The sequence below is a fragment of the Euprymna scolopes genome, chromosome 1, assembly GCF_053919585.1.
Source record: "Euprymna scolopes isolate OS-2025 chromosome 1, ASM5391958v1, whole genome shotgun sequence".
NCBI lineage: Eukaryota > Metazoa > Mollusca > Cephalopoda > Sepiida > Sepiolidae > Euprymna > Euprymna scolopes.
In genome coordinates, this window is record NC_136482.1 from 156,607,503 (window position 1) to 156,627,615 (window position 20,113).

General features: G+C 33.0%; 1 protein-coding gene across 1 annotated transcript in view; it reads left to right on the forward strand.

Annotated features, from left to right (window-relative positions):
• The first annotated feature begins 404 nt into the window (after positions 1 to 404).
• LOC145276862 (sodium/calcium exchanger regulatory protein 1) overlaps positions 405 to 20,113 on the forward strand; it is a 36,124-nt gene continuing 16,415 nt past the window's right edge. Inside the window, exon 1 of the mRNA XM_080128265.1 lies at positions 405 to 999. Coding sequence (XP_079984391.1) covers positions 927 to 999 — 73 coding nt within the window. The 5' untranslated portion in view covers positions 405 to 926. The remainder of the gene's footprint in view (positions 1,000 to 20,113) is intronic.

The following is a 20,113-nucleotide window of genomic DNA, read 5'->3' on the forward strand; positions in this document are numbered from 1 at the left end:
CCTTTCTGCGAGGGCAAAGTTAGACACAAGGCCGGTTTCTAATGTGAGGAAAATCCAGCTCTCAAAAAAAAAAAGAAGAAAAAAAAAAAACAGGAACAAAAAAAAAAAAAAATCCCTTAGCCCGAAGCATCAAAACAGATACTACACTTTGTAGCATTTATTTGCAGAAAACGTAAAAAAAGAAAAATTGCACCTAAAATATTTTGCTGTTTAACATGTTTTGTTTGTTATTTGAAAGACATTTTTAGTTTAGTGTGAGTATTTATGATTTAAAAAAAAGAAGAAAAAGAAGAACAAGAACAACAAATAAAAAACTAAAACAATTCTAATCCTCAGATTCAGACTGTGACTATTAATGAACATGTGACTATAATTCATACACATACACACACGCGCAGTAACACACACACACACACACACACACACATGGTGGTGTCCTTACTCCTTATTTCATCTCCCGCTCACTCCCCCTTTCTTTCGTTTTGTTTTTCTTGTTTTAACGCACACACACAGTGACAGTAACACGCACTTTAACCCTATTCTTATTTCTTCCTCTCTTGATTATTTTTTTCCTCTCACCATCTTTCTTTCCGTTCAGCTTTCGCGTCATCCCTTTTCCCCTCTCGCTTCTATTTTTATTGTCTCCGTTTTATTTAAAAGAAAGAATAAAGGCAAAAAAAAAAAAAAAAAAAAGAAAGAAAAAAGAAAGTTTCTCGCCCGGTTTATACGCTCTTTTCTCCCTCCTCCTTTCCTGGCAAGTTCCCCTCCTCTTCCCGACTGCTGATTTCTTATACGCACCGTATAAAACCCACGCGCGCCCATATCAGTGCTCTGCAGTTACCATACACCCAGCACTGAGAAAGAACTCAGACAAATATTGCCGGCTTTGAAACCAAATTTCACAAATTTACAATTAATTATTAGCCATGGCCACCGATTTAGCTGGGAAATGGATATTGGAAAGCAGTGAAAATTTTGATGAATATATGAAGGCCGTCGGTAAGTCTAAAAAGAAAATATAATTTTTTTTTTTTAATTTAAATTTTTATATAAAAAAATTAAAACAGACATTTTGAAAAACCCTTGTCATATTTAAAAGTGCCAACACTTGGATAAAAAAAAAAAAAATAAATAAAAAATAAAAACGAAAGCCAAAAACTTATTTAAAACATTTAAACATGAAAAAACATAATGATTGTTTTTAATGAGTCTTAAAACATTAATAACATGGCGTGGAGATTGTTTAATGTTTTAAACTTATTTTTCTTAAAAAAAGATTTAGATGTTTGAAAGAATAGGCAATAATAAAATGGTAAAATTAAAAATCGGCCTTGGTGTTTAACCCTGACCTCGTGGGGATACAAGTAAATAGGGATAATAAAATTTTTTTATAATAAACAATTTAAAAAAAAAATTTTTTACTTTTCAAAAATTCTATTTTTTTTTTTTTTTTTTTTTTTTTTTTTTTTTTTAAGTTTTCCGAGATTGATTACGAAGCAATAATTAGTTTAACCATTTTCGAAAAAAAAGTTTTGCGGAATTTTAAATTAAATTTAATTGAGCGTGCGTCAATAAAAATAAGCACCTATCCAATTTAAAATTATTTAAAAAGAAATAAAAGGTTCCTTACATCCTGTGCAAAAAAAAAAAATTAAGAAATGAATAGATTTAAATATTTTCTTGATATTTTAATCTGTACTTTTTGAAGAAGAAAAAAAAATTAGTTATTTTAGTCCGCGAAAAAGAGCCGTGATATCATTAACATCATTTTATTACCAATAATTTGACAATTAATTACAAAAACATCCCGCTGTTTTTGATGCTAAATAATTGTTTATCCCAATTTTTAATTGTTTTTTTTTATGCCATTAAGACCATTAAAACTTATCCATTTTTTTTTTTTTTTAATAGTTTCGGGGAATATAAATTTATCTATTATATAAATTTTAGTTAAAGACATACATTCCTCGTCTTATCTCGAATCTTTAAATATTTTTGGATCCTTATACAGAATACGGGCCGTGCTGAAATAATACCGTTATTAGTTAGAAACCCATTCTTAACATGAAGAGAGAAGGGCGTTTTGTAACTATTTTGCACTTTCATTTAATAATTTTATAAAGATATCGTAAAAATTGAATTCAACTTAGTCATTTTTGAAGACAATGCAATCTGTAGGATCAGGCAAAGCCGAATTTAGAATCTCAACATTCTCCTCGTCCCAAATCAAACTTAGGGTTATTTTCGTCTTCGTTACAGTCAAGTAAAGGTGCTTGTTAAGATAAAGTCGACAGATCGATTTTTTTTTTTTAAATATGTCGTTTTAAGCAAAAACAATATTGTCATGTCGAAAATAGTCACATATCCAAAAATTACGAAAATCCATTGAGTAGAATTAATATTTTTAGTAAAAAAAGTCTATCGCTATTGGCGGTGTAATCTAAATTTTGCGTTCCAAGTTATATTCCCTGTGTGTGAACTCTTCACTGTCTACTTTATAACATCTAAGAAAAATGCAGTTTTACCCAATTTTCCATAAAAATTACGTCTAACTATAAATAACTTGGGTCAAGATCAAAGTGTAGTATTTGTTCTTCAGATGCTGATTGCTGCACTTCAATTTCTTGTTCTCTGTCAGTGGAGGAGAAATCCTTCATGACTGAGACAATTTTTATTTTTGTTCCTTTTCTCCACATTAAAAAACGACCCTGGTGTCTAACTCTATCCCGTGGGGAGGCATTGTAAGTAAGTAGGAACTTGGTGCTAGTGCAGAGAGTGATATGCGCGCTATTTTTTAAATCGTATTTCCAAGTTTAATTAAAGTTTTCAATAATAACGTTATTATTTACGTCCGAATCACTCTTGCACTAGTACCAATAACTTTCTACTCGATTAATTTTCGTAATTTTTGGATATATTACTATTTTGGACATGGCAATTAAATGCGTAACATTGTTTTTGCTTAAAGCGACATATTGTCAATTCTGTTTTTTTTTTTTCGTTCTATCATGAGGCAGATGTGAAAAAAAAAACCACCAACAAAATATTTTTTTTAGATTAAATATTATTAGGGATTAAAACACTTTTCCATGAACTCTAGTTTACCATGTGTCTAACTTTGTCCACGTTGGAGTATTCACATGGTGGAAAAAATAATTCTTCTCGCAAAAATGGAATATTAAAAAAAAAATTGTTTTATAAGCCTGTAAACGTTTGAACCTCAGTAACCAATATAAATTTTGAAGAACAACCCCCACTTCTGATTTTAAGGGGGGGGGCTTATTTCATCGGAATAAATTTTTTTATTAAAGACCTTTCCGATGTTTTCAACAATTACATGTAAAACAGTGGTATACTGTATGAGTTTATTTTATTTTTTTTAAATTTAAATTGAACTTACAATAACGCATTAAAAAAAGCTGAATGAATGTAGCATGCCGGCAAATTGGTTGGCGACACGTGCCGGCAAGAACCGAGAACCGATAAAAAGACAATAAAATTCTTTAATTGATCGCATCTTAATTTTAAAGAATTGTGAACTAAAAAAAAAAAACTGATACAACGGCTTATATCGATGATTTTGCTAATTGAAGATTCGTAATACAAAAAACATTTTTTTTTTTTAATTCATTCAGTGAAAAACAGTCGTAAATTTTTGCGCATCGCATCGACTGCTGTAAACTATGGCGATTGGAGAGCGTGTTTTTCGTTTTTTTTATTTTTTATTTATTGATTTTTTTTTTTTTTTTAAGACACGTTGACCTGTTCTCGGTGTTTTCGATTAGAGGAGAGATCCTTTTAGGCGGCGGCAGTTTTTATGCTTGGTTTATAACCCAAAGTGTCCGTTTTGGCGGAGCTGATTTAGTCTCGGATTTAAATCGACCGCATATGTCTAACGTTTTCCTCGTGGGCTGGCAAGTAAACAGGAACACGTTATTATTGAAATGTACTTCACACGAATGAAGATGCGAATTCTCAAATATCGCTGACTAAACCGAATTTTATATTTTACAAAAACCGAATTTTATATTTTACAAAAACCGAATTTTATATTTTACAAACAAACAAAAAAATAGTAAAGTTGCAGTATCTTTCCACCCTCAAAAAATCCTTTAACAACTACTATAGGTTTTCGGGGGAAACTAAACACGAAAATAACATTTAAAATTCCAGGAAACAAGTAGTTTCCAAGATATGAAGAAATTATATTTTTGAAAGGTGGGGGGGGGTCACTTTTCTGTATTAATTTAACATAAAATGAGCACCCTATGGCGTTTAGTTTTAATCTTAAAATGGGTAATTGTGTCCTCGTAGACCAACACAAAACTTACCTTAAAAAACTTGATTTCACGGAGTTTTCGGGTGTGCCGAAAAAGAATATCACATTTAGATTTTCCGCAAATAAGTAGTTTTGCGGATATTAAGCAATGTAATTCTTTATGTTATAAATGGTGGCCATTGTTGTACTCTCAAGCGCACATATTTTTTGCCGCATATTTATATAAAAGCATTACAAAAAGTTCCATAAAGTAGGAGCTCATTTTATGTTGAATTAATATAGAAAAGTGATCCCCCCTCCCCAGTTTTTGAAACTATAATTTCTTCATATCTTGGAAACTAATTGTTTCCTGGAATTTAAAACATTATTTTCGTTTTTAGCACTCCTGAAAATCTTTCATAGTGGTAATTTTAAAAGGATTTTTTTAGGGTGTAAAGTCAAGATACTGCAGTCTGCACCCCTTTACCAAAAAATTTTTATTTTTTATTTATTTTTTTTTTTGATAATCTGGTAAATTTGTAAATATTCAATAATAATTTACTGGGAAAAAAATTAGAGAGGGTACCGCTATTGTGTGCCAAAAATACTTTTGTAATTTACGGACCGTTTTGAAAAAATAACGTTATTTAGAAAGCCGGTAAATGTGTAATTTAGCGGCGTAAATTATTTGACAGACAAAACATTATAAAAACTTATTTATTTTTATATAAACCATATTAGACTCAAAGACGCCGCTAAACTACACATTTACCGCCATTCTTAAATTGGAAAGTGAGCGGGTTGGTGGCTTTAACTATTAACTATTCTGTATTTTCACCTAACAATTTAATAAACAAAAGGTACGGCAAAATTCGAATTTAACTTGAAAGTCCTATCTAAAAAAATTGTACGGCTTGTAAACTGCACAAGTACTGAAAAGTTTTAAAAAATGACATTGACGTAATAATCAGATGTAATTTAGTAATAATTTATTTTATTAGGTACATTTTTAATTAGGATTATTCGGATGATTACTATCTTTGGTAATTATATTCATAACGTGTTTACCTTTGTTACCTTCGACCTTCACTTTTATCTTTTCTAATTTAGGAAGCTTTGTGTGTCGAACCCTGGAACCTATTAAATGTTAACGTTTGTTAATATTATTAAACGCTTGAGTTGGATTTCAACTTATAAACTGACCTAGCCTTTGTACCAAAATTCTTTTTAGTCCTATTTTTAAAATTTTATTTCTATTGGAAATCGCCCCAGACAAGACTTGAAGCCATTTGATGTAAAGAAATATAAAATAAAGAAAAAAAAAAAAAAAAAAACTACTTCAGTGTTAAAAACTAGCCAATGATGAATATTAGCTGGATAGGATCCGACACAGAAAACAGCAGTTCTTCCCCGTTTATCAAAAAATAACGCTCATGAAATGTGAGGATTAAAGTAAGGAAAGCCAGATTTACAAAGCTGCCGAAACCAAGTTGAAAATCCACTTTCTAATTTACTGATATCAGTCTAATATAGACATGACACCAATTTTCGACACCCATAGAAAAAAATATAAGTAAAACCTCGTAAAATGAAATTGATTCATCGTAATTTTCACTGTATTGAAGAAAAAAAGATCAGGGTTTAAATCGCATATAAACATTCTTTATTTTACACTGAATAAAACGGACGAAATTTGATTTGACTGTCACAAAATAATCGAAACATAAAAAAAAAAAGAAATTAATTATGGCGTCACAAATATACAAAACACAGGTCTTATAAAACATTAAAAATATAGGAAAAAAAAAACTTAGTACAAACATGTATTATATCTTTTTAAAGTTTTGCTCAATCATTATTCAAGTGAAATATCACAATAGTAAAAGTCTTACCTTTGGATTGAAATATTATGAAAAAGACATATAGATAGGATATCCCCCCCCCCCCCACATAAAAAAACAACATATTTTAAGCAGACAACACATAAAACAATTAACTTCCGGTTTTATATGGAATCTTCTAACTGACAGAATTTCCTTTAATATTAATTTTCAATATCGTAATTTGTAAACCGAAAATTATTTTTTATTAAATTCCTTTTTATTCTAGGATATATCAATTTTTTATTCCTAAAACTAAGCTTTTTTTTTTTTTTTTTAAATCTTAACTAAATCCTTAAATCAAGTTTATCAAAAACTTATTTTCCATACAAAATTTTTGTATGGACATAAACAAAAATTCACATTTTTATTTAATATTAACAGATTGTAAAACATGCCACGCGCAAAGAAATTTAATTAACTCTTAAATCATAATTGTTTCAGTTATTTGGTTTAGAAATTATATTTTTGTTTTGACAAAAGAAACGAGTAATGCAAGATTTTTATCAGGGACTTACAAACAGATTACTGTGTTATTGGCCTTCTGTAGAAAAAAATTATTCACGTTTGATTTCTAAATATTTTTTTTAATAATTCACTATTCAAAAACGGCATCGATTAAAAAAAAATGTGTTTTTAATTATTAATAGTAAGATTGTCTGTTTATTCATAATAAGTTTTAAGACTAAATCTACATTTTATTTTTCACAAACCATGAAAACTTCAATCATTAAGAAAAATTAGAAATAATTTGGGAAATCGTTTACAATTACACAGGTAAAAACTGCCAAATGTAAATCTATATATCTATAAAAGTGAAATTGTCTGTGTGTGTGTGTACATTTCCCTACCAAATTACTCTGTCAATTTTCAAGCTTCAGACTCGAGATTGACATTTGGGAAAATGCTATTGACATTTGGGAAAATCTTTTTAATCGGTTTTCAACCAGAAATTTGGCTGTCAAGAAATCAATGTTCAATGATTTGACCTTTGAAAACTCTACCAAACTCCTTCGCCAATTTTGGATTTAAATACTTGAAATTTCAGATGTAGGTTACTTGGACATGGATCAAACTTTTTAATTTGATTTGAGCCAAAAACAAATGTTATGGGGACAAAGTTAAAAAAAATTTAGGGTTTGTATTGCTGTACACATAGATTCGAAAAAGTTGTCAAAAAACAAATATATAACAAATAAATGTTATCAAAGGCAAGATAAGGTACTTTTCTACCTAACTGGATATATTTTTCGTGTTTTTATTTAATGTAACATGTTTATTCAGCTCGAAAAACATACCGTGTTTACCGATGTATTCGAAAATTCAAGATGGCGCCTCACTCCCTCTTTAACACGGTAAGTTTGGGAAAAGGTGTTATAAATAAAAAACTAGACAAAATACTATTAAACACCCGCCGAATATATGTCAACCTATGTCACGGTAACATATATTGAGCGAGTTTTAACAGTATTTTATCTAGTTTTTTATTTATAACACCTTTTCCCAAACTTACCGTGTTAAAGAGAGTCAGACGTCATCTTGAATTTTCCAATACATCGGTAAACACTGTATGGTTTTCGAGCTGAATAAACATGTTACATTGAATAAAAACACAAATATATCCAGTTTGGTAGAAAAGTAACTTATCTTGCCTTTGATAACATTTATTTGTTATATATTTGTTTTTTGACAACTTTTTCGAATCTGTGTACAGTAATACAAACCCAAAATTTAATCTCTGCGGTCTCTATCAAATTACTCAACCAATTTTGGGTCCAAACATTTGAAATTTTACATAAAGTGTATTCAAACATGAAAGCTTTTTAATCAGTTTTGGGGCGAAAATTTGGCTGCCAAGATGTCAAAGTTGAAAGTGTTGACCTTTGCAGACTCTACCAAACTCGTTCACCAATTTTTGGTCTAAACACTTAAAATTTTAGATGTAGGTTACCTTGAGTCAAACTTTTTTATATATGTATACATATGCACATACTGTTATGAACAGTACATAGGGCCCGAGCAAAGCCGGGCTGAGGCTGAGCTGCTAGTTATAAATCCTTTTTAAACATTTTGTAAAACTTGAATAATTTTAATATATTTTCCAACTCCTTTTTTTCTGAAAAAATAATAAAAGTCTGATAAATCGGCAACATTTGTGGCCCAAAATTAAATATATCTTATTTCATCATTTTTTAATATGTAAAAAACTGAGATGTGACCTCCCCCCCTTAATAAAACTTCTGATAAGATCACATTGGGGTGGGAGACAAAATAAGAGAATTGTTTTTGTATATTAGTTTATTTCGGTTTATATATAGTCTAGCTTTTTTTTAAATAAGTAAAAAAAAATTAATGAAATTGATCAATTTGAATTTTTGGGAGAATTTTTAAATTCACCGGTTTTACTGAGAGTTAAAGAAAAAAGAAAAATGAGATTTTTTAGAATCCTTCTCCTTGAGAATACTGCAAAAAATTACAATAAATCAATTTCATTTTTACAAGTTTTTACTGTTATTATTAGTTTAATCTCTGGTGCTTAACTCAGGAAAAAATAAACTAAACGGCACAGACTATGGAATAGGTAGTAGTAGTAGTAGTAGTAGTAGTTGTAGATACTCTGTTGTGGTCTGAATTTGCCACTAACAAAACTGAATGCTGTTGAACAGACGACTGGCACCACCCTGCATAGGTACACCTATATTCCTTGCTTCTGAGGAACATTATGACCATTTCTTGAGATATTGGCAATTAAATTATTGGCTTGATTTATTTTCTGTTTAGCAACAGGATGCTTCTTGTAGTTTAAATAAGCTATAACAGCTCATGACTAGCACTGATGTTTCTGGTTACTGTTTCCACTGCAATGAGTACCTGTCCATGCCAACATCACAATGATTTTGAAGTTTCTCTTAAATATGTGCTAAAAACTTTGTGTCAGCATCTGTTAGCTGTCAACGTCCTCCTCCCTGTCCAGCTGTGGACTCAACTCAAACTGAACACAGTAACTGATGTCCCTCTTTCCTAACCAGACCAAACAAACACTGTCTGGTTCAGGACAAACCATTTATTACAAATTGAGTGATTCTATCTGTCCTTTTCAGGACAACATACTATATATTAACTGTCCTGCCTAGGATAACTTCCTTTTCAGTCTGCTCATAACCATGCAAATATTTTACTTTTTTACTAGGGAGTCGCCAGTTATCAAAAGCCCAAGAGCCACTTGAGGATATGGGTTAATGAGTCTCAAGTGACTAGTGCAACGACTCCATAATGATTGGTTATGGTGGAAATTGGATAAAATTTGATTATTTAAGAGGAAGGTTCAACAATAACTTTTTTACATTAGACATGAAACCAATCATGTTATAGTCAGCTGAGAAAGAGTTTGGTGGTATTGTGTTCTACAGACAGGCAGTTCTCGGAAAGAAACTTTGCTCATGGGATTTTCGTTTAGTTTTAGTCACAGATGGAGAGTAGAAAAAATTGTTGACAATGATTGTAGATATGCGAGTGTTGTAAATGTTTTACAAGGGGGGGGGGTGAGCATGGACTGCAGCATAGTGAAAACCCTGCCATGAAAATAATGATAGAGCAGAGATATACTCACAACATCTCTTCCTTGAGAAAGGTAATAAGGAGGAGAAAAGGACATCTACTACAAAGTACCTTCAATAAGTTTCTAGACTTTTTTCATGAGGGCACTTTTGTTCTTGTTTTTATCAAGACCCAGAGGCCACTTGAGAAGGGTTAGTGAGTGTACAGTAGTCAATGGGAAAGTATTATAGTAATCGTTAGTAGCATAAATTTGGTAAATTTGATTACTTAAGGGGACAACTCATCAAGAACTTGTTTACGTTGGACTTGAAGATGACCAAATTATAATCAGCTTGAAAGCAGGCAAACTGAAGAAAGTTCCGCAGGTGTGCAGTTTTAAGAAAGAAGCTTAGTTCATGGAATCTACGTTTAGGTTTAGGCACAGATAAAGAGTGAGGGAAATTATTGATAGTGGTTTCAGCTAGACAAGTGTTTTTCTTGAAAGTTTGGCGGAACCAAAGATTGAAGGGAAGAGAAAAGGGCATCTCTCACTAGACTACGAAGTCTATTTTGAATTCTGTCAAGGTAGAATAAGGTCTTTCTAGCAGCTCCTACCCATATGTGGCAATAGTATGCCATCTTTGGATGTACCTGGTTCTTATATAGGGAGAGAATTGCATCTGCAGTGAGATATCTACTGGAGCCGTAGAAGGATCCCACCATTTTTCCAGTGACCTTAGGAACGGATTTGATGTACGTTTCATTTTAGATCAGGAGTAAAGGTCAGACCCAGCAGCTTGTCAAACATAGAGCATCCTCAAGATGAAAGCCATTCATTTCAATTGATGAAAGACGGGGATCAGAGCGTTGATGATGTAAAAATAGAAGCATTTAAATTAACCAGCCACCTCTTTCCCCATTGTATTATGTGCTCAAGATCAAAAGAGAGAGAGAATCAGAGAGAACTTAGTCATTTACTTTTATTGATATTACACACATAAAACTCTAGTCCCCTTCAAAGTAATCTTCTCTGCTTGCAATGCACTTGTACAATTCCAACTTCTGTCTTAGTCAAATAGTCTGTGACAAGGATCGAGTTGTGGACTGATGCATTCATGCAATTCTTCAGTTCCTCACGAATAATTGTGACATCAAACTGTGCTCATATTGTCTCTTATAAACACACTAGCGAGGGGTACCCGGCGTTGCCCAGGTATTTGTAGGTGTGTGTTTTTTTTGGGGGGGGGGTAAATCAGAACAAAAAGGAAACTTAACGATAGTGATTTAAAAAAAAAAAAAAAAAAAAAAATGGAGGGTGGGTGGCATGTGGGCTCGAACCTGGAGCCTTGAGGCCAATAGACTGAGCCTGAACACCTGCGCTATGGCGACAATGTTAATGTAAGAGCGATTAAAGTGAGTCAAGTCAAGGAGGTTTGATTGACAGGTGGCTGCTTAATGAGGTCATTGCGGGAGCGTTACGATGATGGGGCAGTTTTTTGGCATTTGTTTACTTTGTTTCACTGCAGGACTGTTTTTTTTTCATTTACTGCGTCACAGTTTGGGCTTCCCCAAAATGATGGGAGGGGGGGGGGGAAACCAGCTCCCCATTGAAAGGGGCTTGTCCAAATTGAATAGCAATTGTCTGATATAAGGAAAAACCGCATTGATCAAAGCTGATTGCTTTTGGACATTCCCGCCGATCGCGCTGGGAACGATGCAACAACCTTCGTATTAGTTTCGCTGTTATTATGCAAAAAAGACGAATCCACACGTGCTGATCGAAAAATGAATGTTCAATATTTAGCTTTTGAAAATCGGGCAAATTAAATACACACGCAACCCCTTTCGTAACTCGTAGTTATTATGATTTCGACGTGATATAAAAAGTTTTAAAAATGAGTGACGGCCTCGAGAAGCCGACGAAAAAAATCCTTTTGCGGACCTACACAAAAAGCGAACATACATACATACACACATTTTCGCTTTTATATATATAGAAGACTAGGGGGGGGGGTACCTGGTGTTGCCCGGGTGTTTAGAGGTGTGCATGTTGGGCGGGGGGGAATCAAAACAAAAGAATAAGTGAAGTAAGAACCCTGTTTAAATATAAAAACAAAACAATGTTAAAACTTCTTTAAAAAAAATCGCTGCCCGGGTGTTTGTGTTGGGGGGGGGGGCTTAAAAAAAAAAGCAGTTTTGGTAAGTAGTTAGGATCGAACCCGAAGCCTTGAGGCGAAGGTGGAAAAGAAAGTGTGCAAATAACCTGACACGTTACCCGCTCGGCCAACAAAGAGCAACTGAAACACGTTTGAATTTATTTATTTAAAAGTATTAAAAACAGAATTGACACGTGTCCGCAATAAAAGTTAACTCTGCTACTTCTATTTGACCTCATTAATAAGGTCAAATAGAAGTAGCGCGGAGTTAACTTTTGTTGCGGGACAGCTTTTGGGTTTGTTTACCCAACTCTGGCTGGTTGTGTCCCCAAGATTTTGAGATGGGGGGGGGGAAACCAGCTCCCCATTGTCCAGATTGAATAGCAATTGTCTGATATAAGGAGTCTGGCCCCACATTGATCAAAGCTGATTGCTTCTGAACGTTCCCTGGTGCGATTGACCGGGAACTGCCTTAGCTTTGAATTAGTTTCGGTTTTATACAAAAAAGCTGAACGAACACAAGACGGGCTGAAATAGCAATAATTTTATAAAAATCGAGGTAAATAAATCTAGACGCAATGTACGTTCACAAATCGTACATATTATGATCTAGAGGCTATATAAACAGTTCTAAGCGATAGTAACCCCCCCTCCCCGGCAACTAGTGCTAATTAATAGTTTAATAATTCTTATGTAAAAGTATAATTGTGTATTTGAAAATTGAAATTTACTTTTTATTAAAGTGTGACCTGTGTAGGTTAGCAAAAAACAATGTTTCCATGTTATCAATATTACTAGTTAGAATAAGTATTTCTGAAAAAAAAAAAAAAAAAAAACCCCAAAAACGTATTCATGCAATGTAATGGAGGAAAAAAGGCTAGTTAGAATCAAATATCAACTTATCAGGTTCATTGTTATTGTGGTCTAATTTTGAGAATTCCACAATTAATTTTATATATTAGATAAAATGCACACTGATTTTTACAACATTTCTTTATATAATTTAATCTATAGAGTAAAGTCTATTTCAAAATGATTTCTTTCATGGTATCTTCCTATCCGTATGTATAATTTTAACATCTTAAGACTTGCCAATAAATGCATACAAAAATTCTAGAGTTAGGAGTGGAATAATAAAATAAAAAAAAAGTAAATGAAACACTAAAGTTAAAAAATTTTAATTCAAAATAGCCATGTCATTGTTAAGTACTTGATATGTTGAAACTGGCAAATGTAACAGATGGTAGCCATGTTCAGTATATGCAGTTTTTGCACTTTATTGCAGAAAGAGCATGTTTTCGAGCACATCTCTAATATTGTTCTATAACGATAGCAATCACCCCCTCCCTCCTTTCTGGATTTGTTCTTTGTTTTTCTCTTTTCTTTTCACTTTGAAGAAAATACTAACATTCTTATGAGATTGGCTTTCGAAATAGATACCCTCAATCCCGCCATGGTAAGAATGGCTTTCAGAATAGACACCCCATTTTATGAGTGGAGGGTGGTTGTCAAAGTATTTGCCTCAAATTTAACCTTGATATTCGTTGTTAGCATACCCCTCACAAAGATTATACCCCCACCCCCACAAAAAAAAAATTGGTGGGTGACGCGTTGGTTGAAGAGAATGAGATTTGTTTATCGTGCGTGCACTCAAATCTGGCAACCACCGAAGTACAGACCATAAAGCATACCTTTATATCTCGAAAACTACTTGTCGCCACCAAAGTTATTCAGCATAGTTGAAAGCCTATAAAAGTTGTCATTTTAAAGAAAATTATGGAGGTGGAGCTAAGGTAAAAATTCACTTTTAAAAAAATAACCAAAAAAATAAAGAACAAAGTTAATGTCTGAGCAGTGCTGATAATAAGTCTGGAAAATAGAAGTACACAAAAAAAATACTAACATTTTTATGAGATTGTTTTGCTTCATGGCAATTAACCAATTTGAAATTATGCAATAATTAGAGCTATGACAACAGCATATTCTTTTCCTTGTTTTGATTCTCAAATATATATCCATTGATATCTTAGTGATATAGTTCTTAGTTGATTGTGTCTGTGTTGGATATATACTCGAGAGTCAACAATGAAAAGAATATGCTGTTGTCTTAGCCCTAGTAATAATGCTGAATCTGGTCATTTTTGGTAAAGGTGTTCGTATTTTATTTTCATCATTATCGCGTTTTATTCCATCTCCAGATCCACTGTCTAGCAGTGTCCGAGGCATTCTTAAGGTCCACATCGGAGCATACCTCACTTTGGGGGCAACCTGGGAAGATGTGTACAATAGTCTGCATGTCGGCACCGCAGGGACATGGGCGTACTGTACAGATTGTTCCGTGGTTTGACAACGTTCTCTTGAACCCACTCTTTCTGGGGTTTGGGGTTAGAGCCTGTAGGGAGGTTGTCTTTGTGTTGGAAGAGCATCGTTGTTGTTGTCTTTGATTCATTCCACCAATACAGACAGAAGGATGCTGGTGTTGTTTGTCCGAGGTCTGTGACAGTGGCAAAGCTTTTGCAGGGTAGCAGCTGCTGTGGCACATCTTGGTGTCCAACTAGGGGATGGCGATTGTTATTGTTCTGCTTGTCATACTCTGTCTTTGCTATCGCCTGCCGACAGATCTGTGCTAGAGCGATTCTAGACATCCTGTCGACAGATGCTATGATTTTCTTCATGTTGCTGGTAATCGTCCTGCATATCTTCTTGAGTTTGACTTTGATCTTTTGTAGCATGAGCAGAACAAGCCCATGCCACTCTGCGGATTGGCATGGGGTTGTTCTGCTCATGCTAGTTAAAATATAATAAACATGTACAAGAGAAAAGCAGTGGTTTCTTTATTTATTATTTTTCTTTCATTAATGGACCCCCCCAAAAAAAAAACTGTAATTAAATTAAGGCAATTTAGATCAAGTTGTGGAAAGTACATTCTGCCCAAAACCTTGTTTTTCTATATTTCTGTTAGTCTGTCTCTGTCTTCCTTTCACCTTTGTCTTCATCCTCTCTCTGTATAAAAGCCAGATGCACCCTAAAATGGAGTACTTTTGCTACATCTGGGCAGGAGCTGTTCGGCACGCCTTATCCTACCTTGATGGAGTTGAAAATCGGCTTCAAAACCTAGTAGGTGATGCTCTTTTCTCTTCCCTGCAACCTCTTTCCCACAGAAGAGACGTTGCAAGCCTGTCTCTGCTCTATCACTATTTGCATGGCAGGTGCTTGACTGAACTCCAATCTATGATCCCTCTTGCCAAACTTTCACAAAAAACATTTGATTAGCTACAACCACTATATATGATTTTCCTCATTCTATATGTGCCTAAATGCAGATTCCATGAACAAAGCTTCTTTCCCAAAACTGCCTGCCTTTGGGACACTGGCATGCTTCCCGGTTGGATACAACATGATAGCCTTCAAATCTAATGTAAAAAAGTTCCTGTTAAGTCGTCCTCATAAATAATTGAATTCTACCCAGGTTACACCATAAGCAATTACTTCACCACCACCACCATACATTCATTAACCCTTATCCTCGAGTGGCCTTCGGGTCTTGATAAGTGGTGACCCCTCCCCCCAAGTGGAATAAAAAATCTTTCTCTTTTTTTTTTTAATTTCTCTCTCCTTTGTTGTCTCTATTTCTTTCACTCTCTCTCTCTCTCTCTCTCTCTCTTTTCTCTCTCTTTCTCTCTCTTTGTCTATTTAAAAGTAGCAAACGAGGAAGTAAACCTTGAACAAATTACTTGAGCGTTTTCCCTTAAACTTGATATACTACTTTTCTACACAATGACAAGTCTGCATAAAATTTCAAATCATATTTACTGTTTTTACAGAGGATTGTTATCTTTAGAAAAACCAATATTTTATCACGTGACTGATTGATATGAAGTCCACGAAACACTTTACAGAGGAAAAATGGAAGGTTTAAAATTTATTTTCTTTCTAACCCGATTTCTTTCGAGTGGGGGTAAGGCATCATAAATGGGTATCTGCACCAACCAGTTTTAATTTATAAGCAAGCTGTCCATTTAAAAACTCCTTCCCTTATCCCAGAGGCAGTAATGTGTCTGGATTGCAGATTGTGTGAAAGTGTTTGTAGTGGGGGATGGTCTTTAGAGTAGTTTGAGGCGGGGTACAATATGTGGTTCAATGTAATCCACCCCACGTGTAGTGCAAATAACAGACAGTAGACGCTGTTGGTTTGTTGTTGTGTTTGCTATAGGTCGGGACAACTTAACTTTTTATTCTCCTATTTTTTATGCATTGTTTTTATCATTTACTTGTTCTTTTTTCTTTCTACATGTTGTAAACTACTATTTACCACTGTTTGACTGACTCAAATTCACATGTAAATCTTTCATATGACACCAGTAGTACATGTGAACGTGAACTAACTTTACAAGAGGAAATGGCACGTATCCAGTTTACTCTTAATATTAAAAACTGGTTGTAAGACGAAAATAAACAAAATGGCACAAGAATTATATTATGTACTTATGTGTTAGGCATACAAAAAACAGTTAATCATAAATTACACAAATTGATCAAGTATTTCTTTTTGAAAAACAAAAACAAAACATTTTAATGGCAAAATGTCTTGTCTGCCATTTTCTTATTACATTATGGTCAAGAGCCAAGGGACATAATTCTAACTTTGATTCAAGCAAGTTGTACACCGACTAGAAAATATTTACCGATCAAATTTAAAACTATTTGATTGCATAAATTTTGGTATTCAGCTTTTTTAAAAATCTAATAAAATAAAAAATAATAATAAGAATAAGAATAATAAGTTTTTCTGCAATTATAATTTTTTAATATCGGAGCAAAACTGGATAGGCACAAAGGAAACAAACTCCTCAAAAAACCTTGCTAAAATCCTAATGTGTATATTTGTATGTGTATTTTTTTTTAATTTACTTCACTTATTTTGAAGAGTTCAGGAAGCTTCCTACTGAAGCTAACATTTGATTTCATTATAAGTTAAATTTGTACCTGATGTATCTTTTAATAATAATAAGTCTCTTTTATGGCTAGTATCTATAATTTATTATAGATCGATCTTCCAGAGATTGATTCTAAGTATTTTTGAATGTTTTTTATTAGGCCAGTTATCACTACCACAACCGGTATAATATTTATTTCGGAGACCATGTTGTTTTTATGTAATCCTTGAGGCCTTGGATATTTTTTTTTTTTTTTTTTTTTGTGTGTGTGTGTGTGTGTGTGTGTGTGTGTGTGTGTGTGTGTGTGTGTGTGTGCGCGCACATTCAAACTTATTTTAATATGTATTATCCCACCCTCCAACAAATTCTGTCATCCTGTTGACTAAAACAATATTTTCAATAGATTTCAAAAAATGGCATTTGTTTTTTACTTTGTAGAATATTTAGCTTTTATTCTATACTAGCTGGACCTGTTAACCAGTGTTGCCCAGTGAAAGCAGCCCACCCTGTAAAAAATTAAACTACAGTTGTATTTGGTGGCCAACACCCAATGTCCTAATATTAAGAACGGCTTTTGGAATAGAACCCCCCCCCCCCCCAACCTCATGTTAAGAACGACTTTCGGAATAATTTGTAATTTTGGAAAAGAGGAAGGTAACAACTGTTTGTAAATACAGAACAACTATTTTAGTGCGTATAGTCGACAATAGGTGAATTGATATCAAGTAACAAGAAATTGCTGAAAGAAATTACCATATTTTTAACAAAATTTTTTTTGTATAGAGTTTTCAAAGCATGGTATAGGGCAAAATTGTTTTGGTATAGAGTCTTCAAAGCATTTCCTATTATTGGTATATTAGCAATATTGGGCTCACTAAAAGAAAATTATTAATTTATTTTTGGAAGATTTAAAAGTGTTTTTTGTAAAAATAATGAAAATATACATTTTTTTTTTTTTTGGCTAATCTGAAAAATAATACTTATTAACATATTCAATAAATTTCACACATCAAAACACTAAAGATGAAAAATAAAACATATTCAAAATTCGGATTTTCAACCTTAAAATCTGATACGTGCACATTTTTTTTAATTTACAATCCTGACATCTCCACAATACAATATATTTTGCTCGGTTTCGGACGGTTATTTTAAGCATATTTGTACCCATAAATAATAAAGAAGGGGGGGGGTTGTAGGCAAAAAAAACACACACACACACACACACACACACATATATATATAAGTATCGATTATGGAAAAAAAGGCACCCTTATAAAGTTCGTTCTTCACTTAATTATTGGTGAAAATTTTATATTGATTTGATAATTATTTGATTTTTGGTAGATTTTTAAAGAATACTTACTCTCTCCTTTTGTTTAAGGAAATAAACTGTAAGATGTTTAACATCTTGAAATTCGGAACATGGACTTTTGTTATTTCTTTGTTATATATATATATATATATTATATATGGTAAAACTGGTAATTAGTAAAAACCTGAAGTGCTCAATACTTTTGCAGAGCAAATATGTGTTTTATTTTTTTTATTACCATTTTATCTGTTTAAGAACTCACCCATCCGGTGTTGCACTAGAGTAAAAAAAAAAATGACCTGTTGATCCCCCGACAAGAGGGATTTGACCTAGTAATTCACTCTTGTTCGTCCGTTCATTTGTTTGCAGTTTTCTCAATAACTACACCTTGTTTAATTTTGCACAAACATTAGTTATGGTAAAAGTAAATTTTTGCCAAAACAGATTTTATGGGATAACTCTGGTTGCCCCCCTAGGGGGCATTATAGGGGTAAAACTGCCCTCAAATCGTTCATCCGTTCGTTTTTTTAGCACTTTTCTCAATAACCACTCCTTGGATTTGTTTAAAATTTTACACAAACATTAGTCATGGTGAAAGTAAATATTTGCCAGAACAGATTTAGGCACTTCTACGCTATCAGAACGAAATTTTATAATTGATAAATAGTTTTCAGATAAAAAACAATGGTTCCAACTGATTTTTTTTGTCAATTCTGATAAATTACAATGTTAACTTCTAAATTATGCAGTCGAAATTATCTGAATATTACTGAATTATTAAAAAAAGAAAACCCAACTTTAATTGTGTTAGCAGGTGAAAAATTGCAGCCATCTTGTTTTTATAAAATAAATCAAAACAAAAATATAAACAAGTGAAGTAGCTCTAAATTTTTAATGTGACTAATGCAAAACAAATAACAAAATAAACATAACATATACACAGAGTTTCTAAGTTTGTTTTTCATTTGATTTTTTCAAAATTGTTTAATATAAAAATAACTGTTCGCCTAAAAATTAAATAATGTAAAAATAGCATATGTACAAGTTCAAAAACTTCCTAAGTTTTCCAAGAACTATCGGGAGGAAATTATCTCCCTTTTGAACACTCCTCTGTCAATAAGACAATACAATCGTTTTCTTCAAATTCTATTTTCTCTAATAAATTATTATCTATTTTATCAATTTTCGTAATTTTTGGATATAATCATCTTAAAAATACAAGGAATACGTAGATACCATTGTTTTCATGTGAAATTCAGTATTTCGATTTCCAAAACTTTGTCCTGATAGTGTAGAAGTGCCCAGATTTATTTACTCGTGAAAGGGGATGCACGCTCAGCTTATTTACAAAGAAATCGTTTTGTCTACCGTACTATTTAATTTGTAGCTGACTGACATATGGTTGGATTTATGATTTGTTTGTAATTTTGTAATTTTGATATGGATGGATTTATGATTTTCTTTAGGAGGCTAGTGAAAGTGATGCAGTAACCCTGACAGAACTTGAACCTTGTATGTCGAATCCAGTCTGCTCCTTTAACCACTACACGATACTCATCCCATATATGTATTTTATCGAAGCTGCACTAAAATATAATTCTCTTTAAATCTTGAATAGATTTTACTTTTCTCTTGTTACGGCTCACTTTATTGTTCCTATTTGCTTGCCTCCCCACGAGAGCAAAGTTAGACACTAGGTCGATTTTTTTTTTTTTAATGTGGGGAAAATCCAGCTCCCCCAAAAGGGGCACTCTGGATAGGAACAAAAATAAAAATTGTCTCAGTCACGAAAAGATTTCTTCTCCACTGTCCAAGGACAGAAAAGGTGAAGTGTAGCATCAGAACAGATATTACACTGTGATCTTGGCCTGAAGGTTTGTTGTCATTATCGATTCAATATTTATCCCCCCCCCCCCCATCTCCCTGGAAGATGTCACACAAGTGTCGAAAAGTGAGATCGAAGAGCCAGTGACCTCAGGAAGAGTGCTCAGGCTTAGAAAAGCTACCTGGACAGCCCCATCAGAATTCTT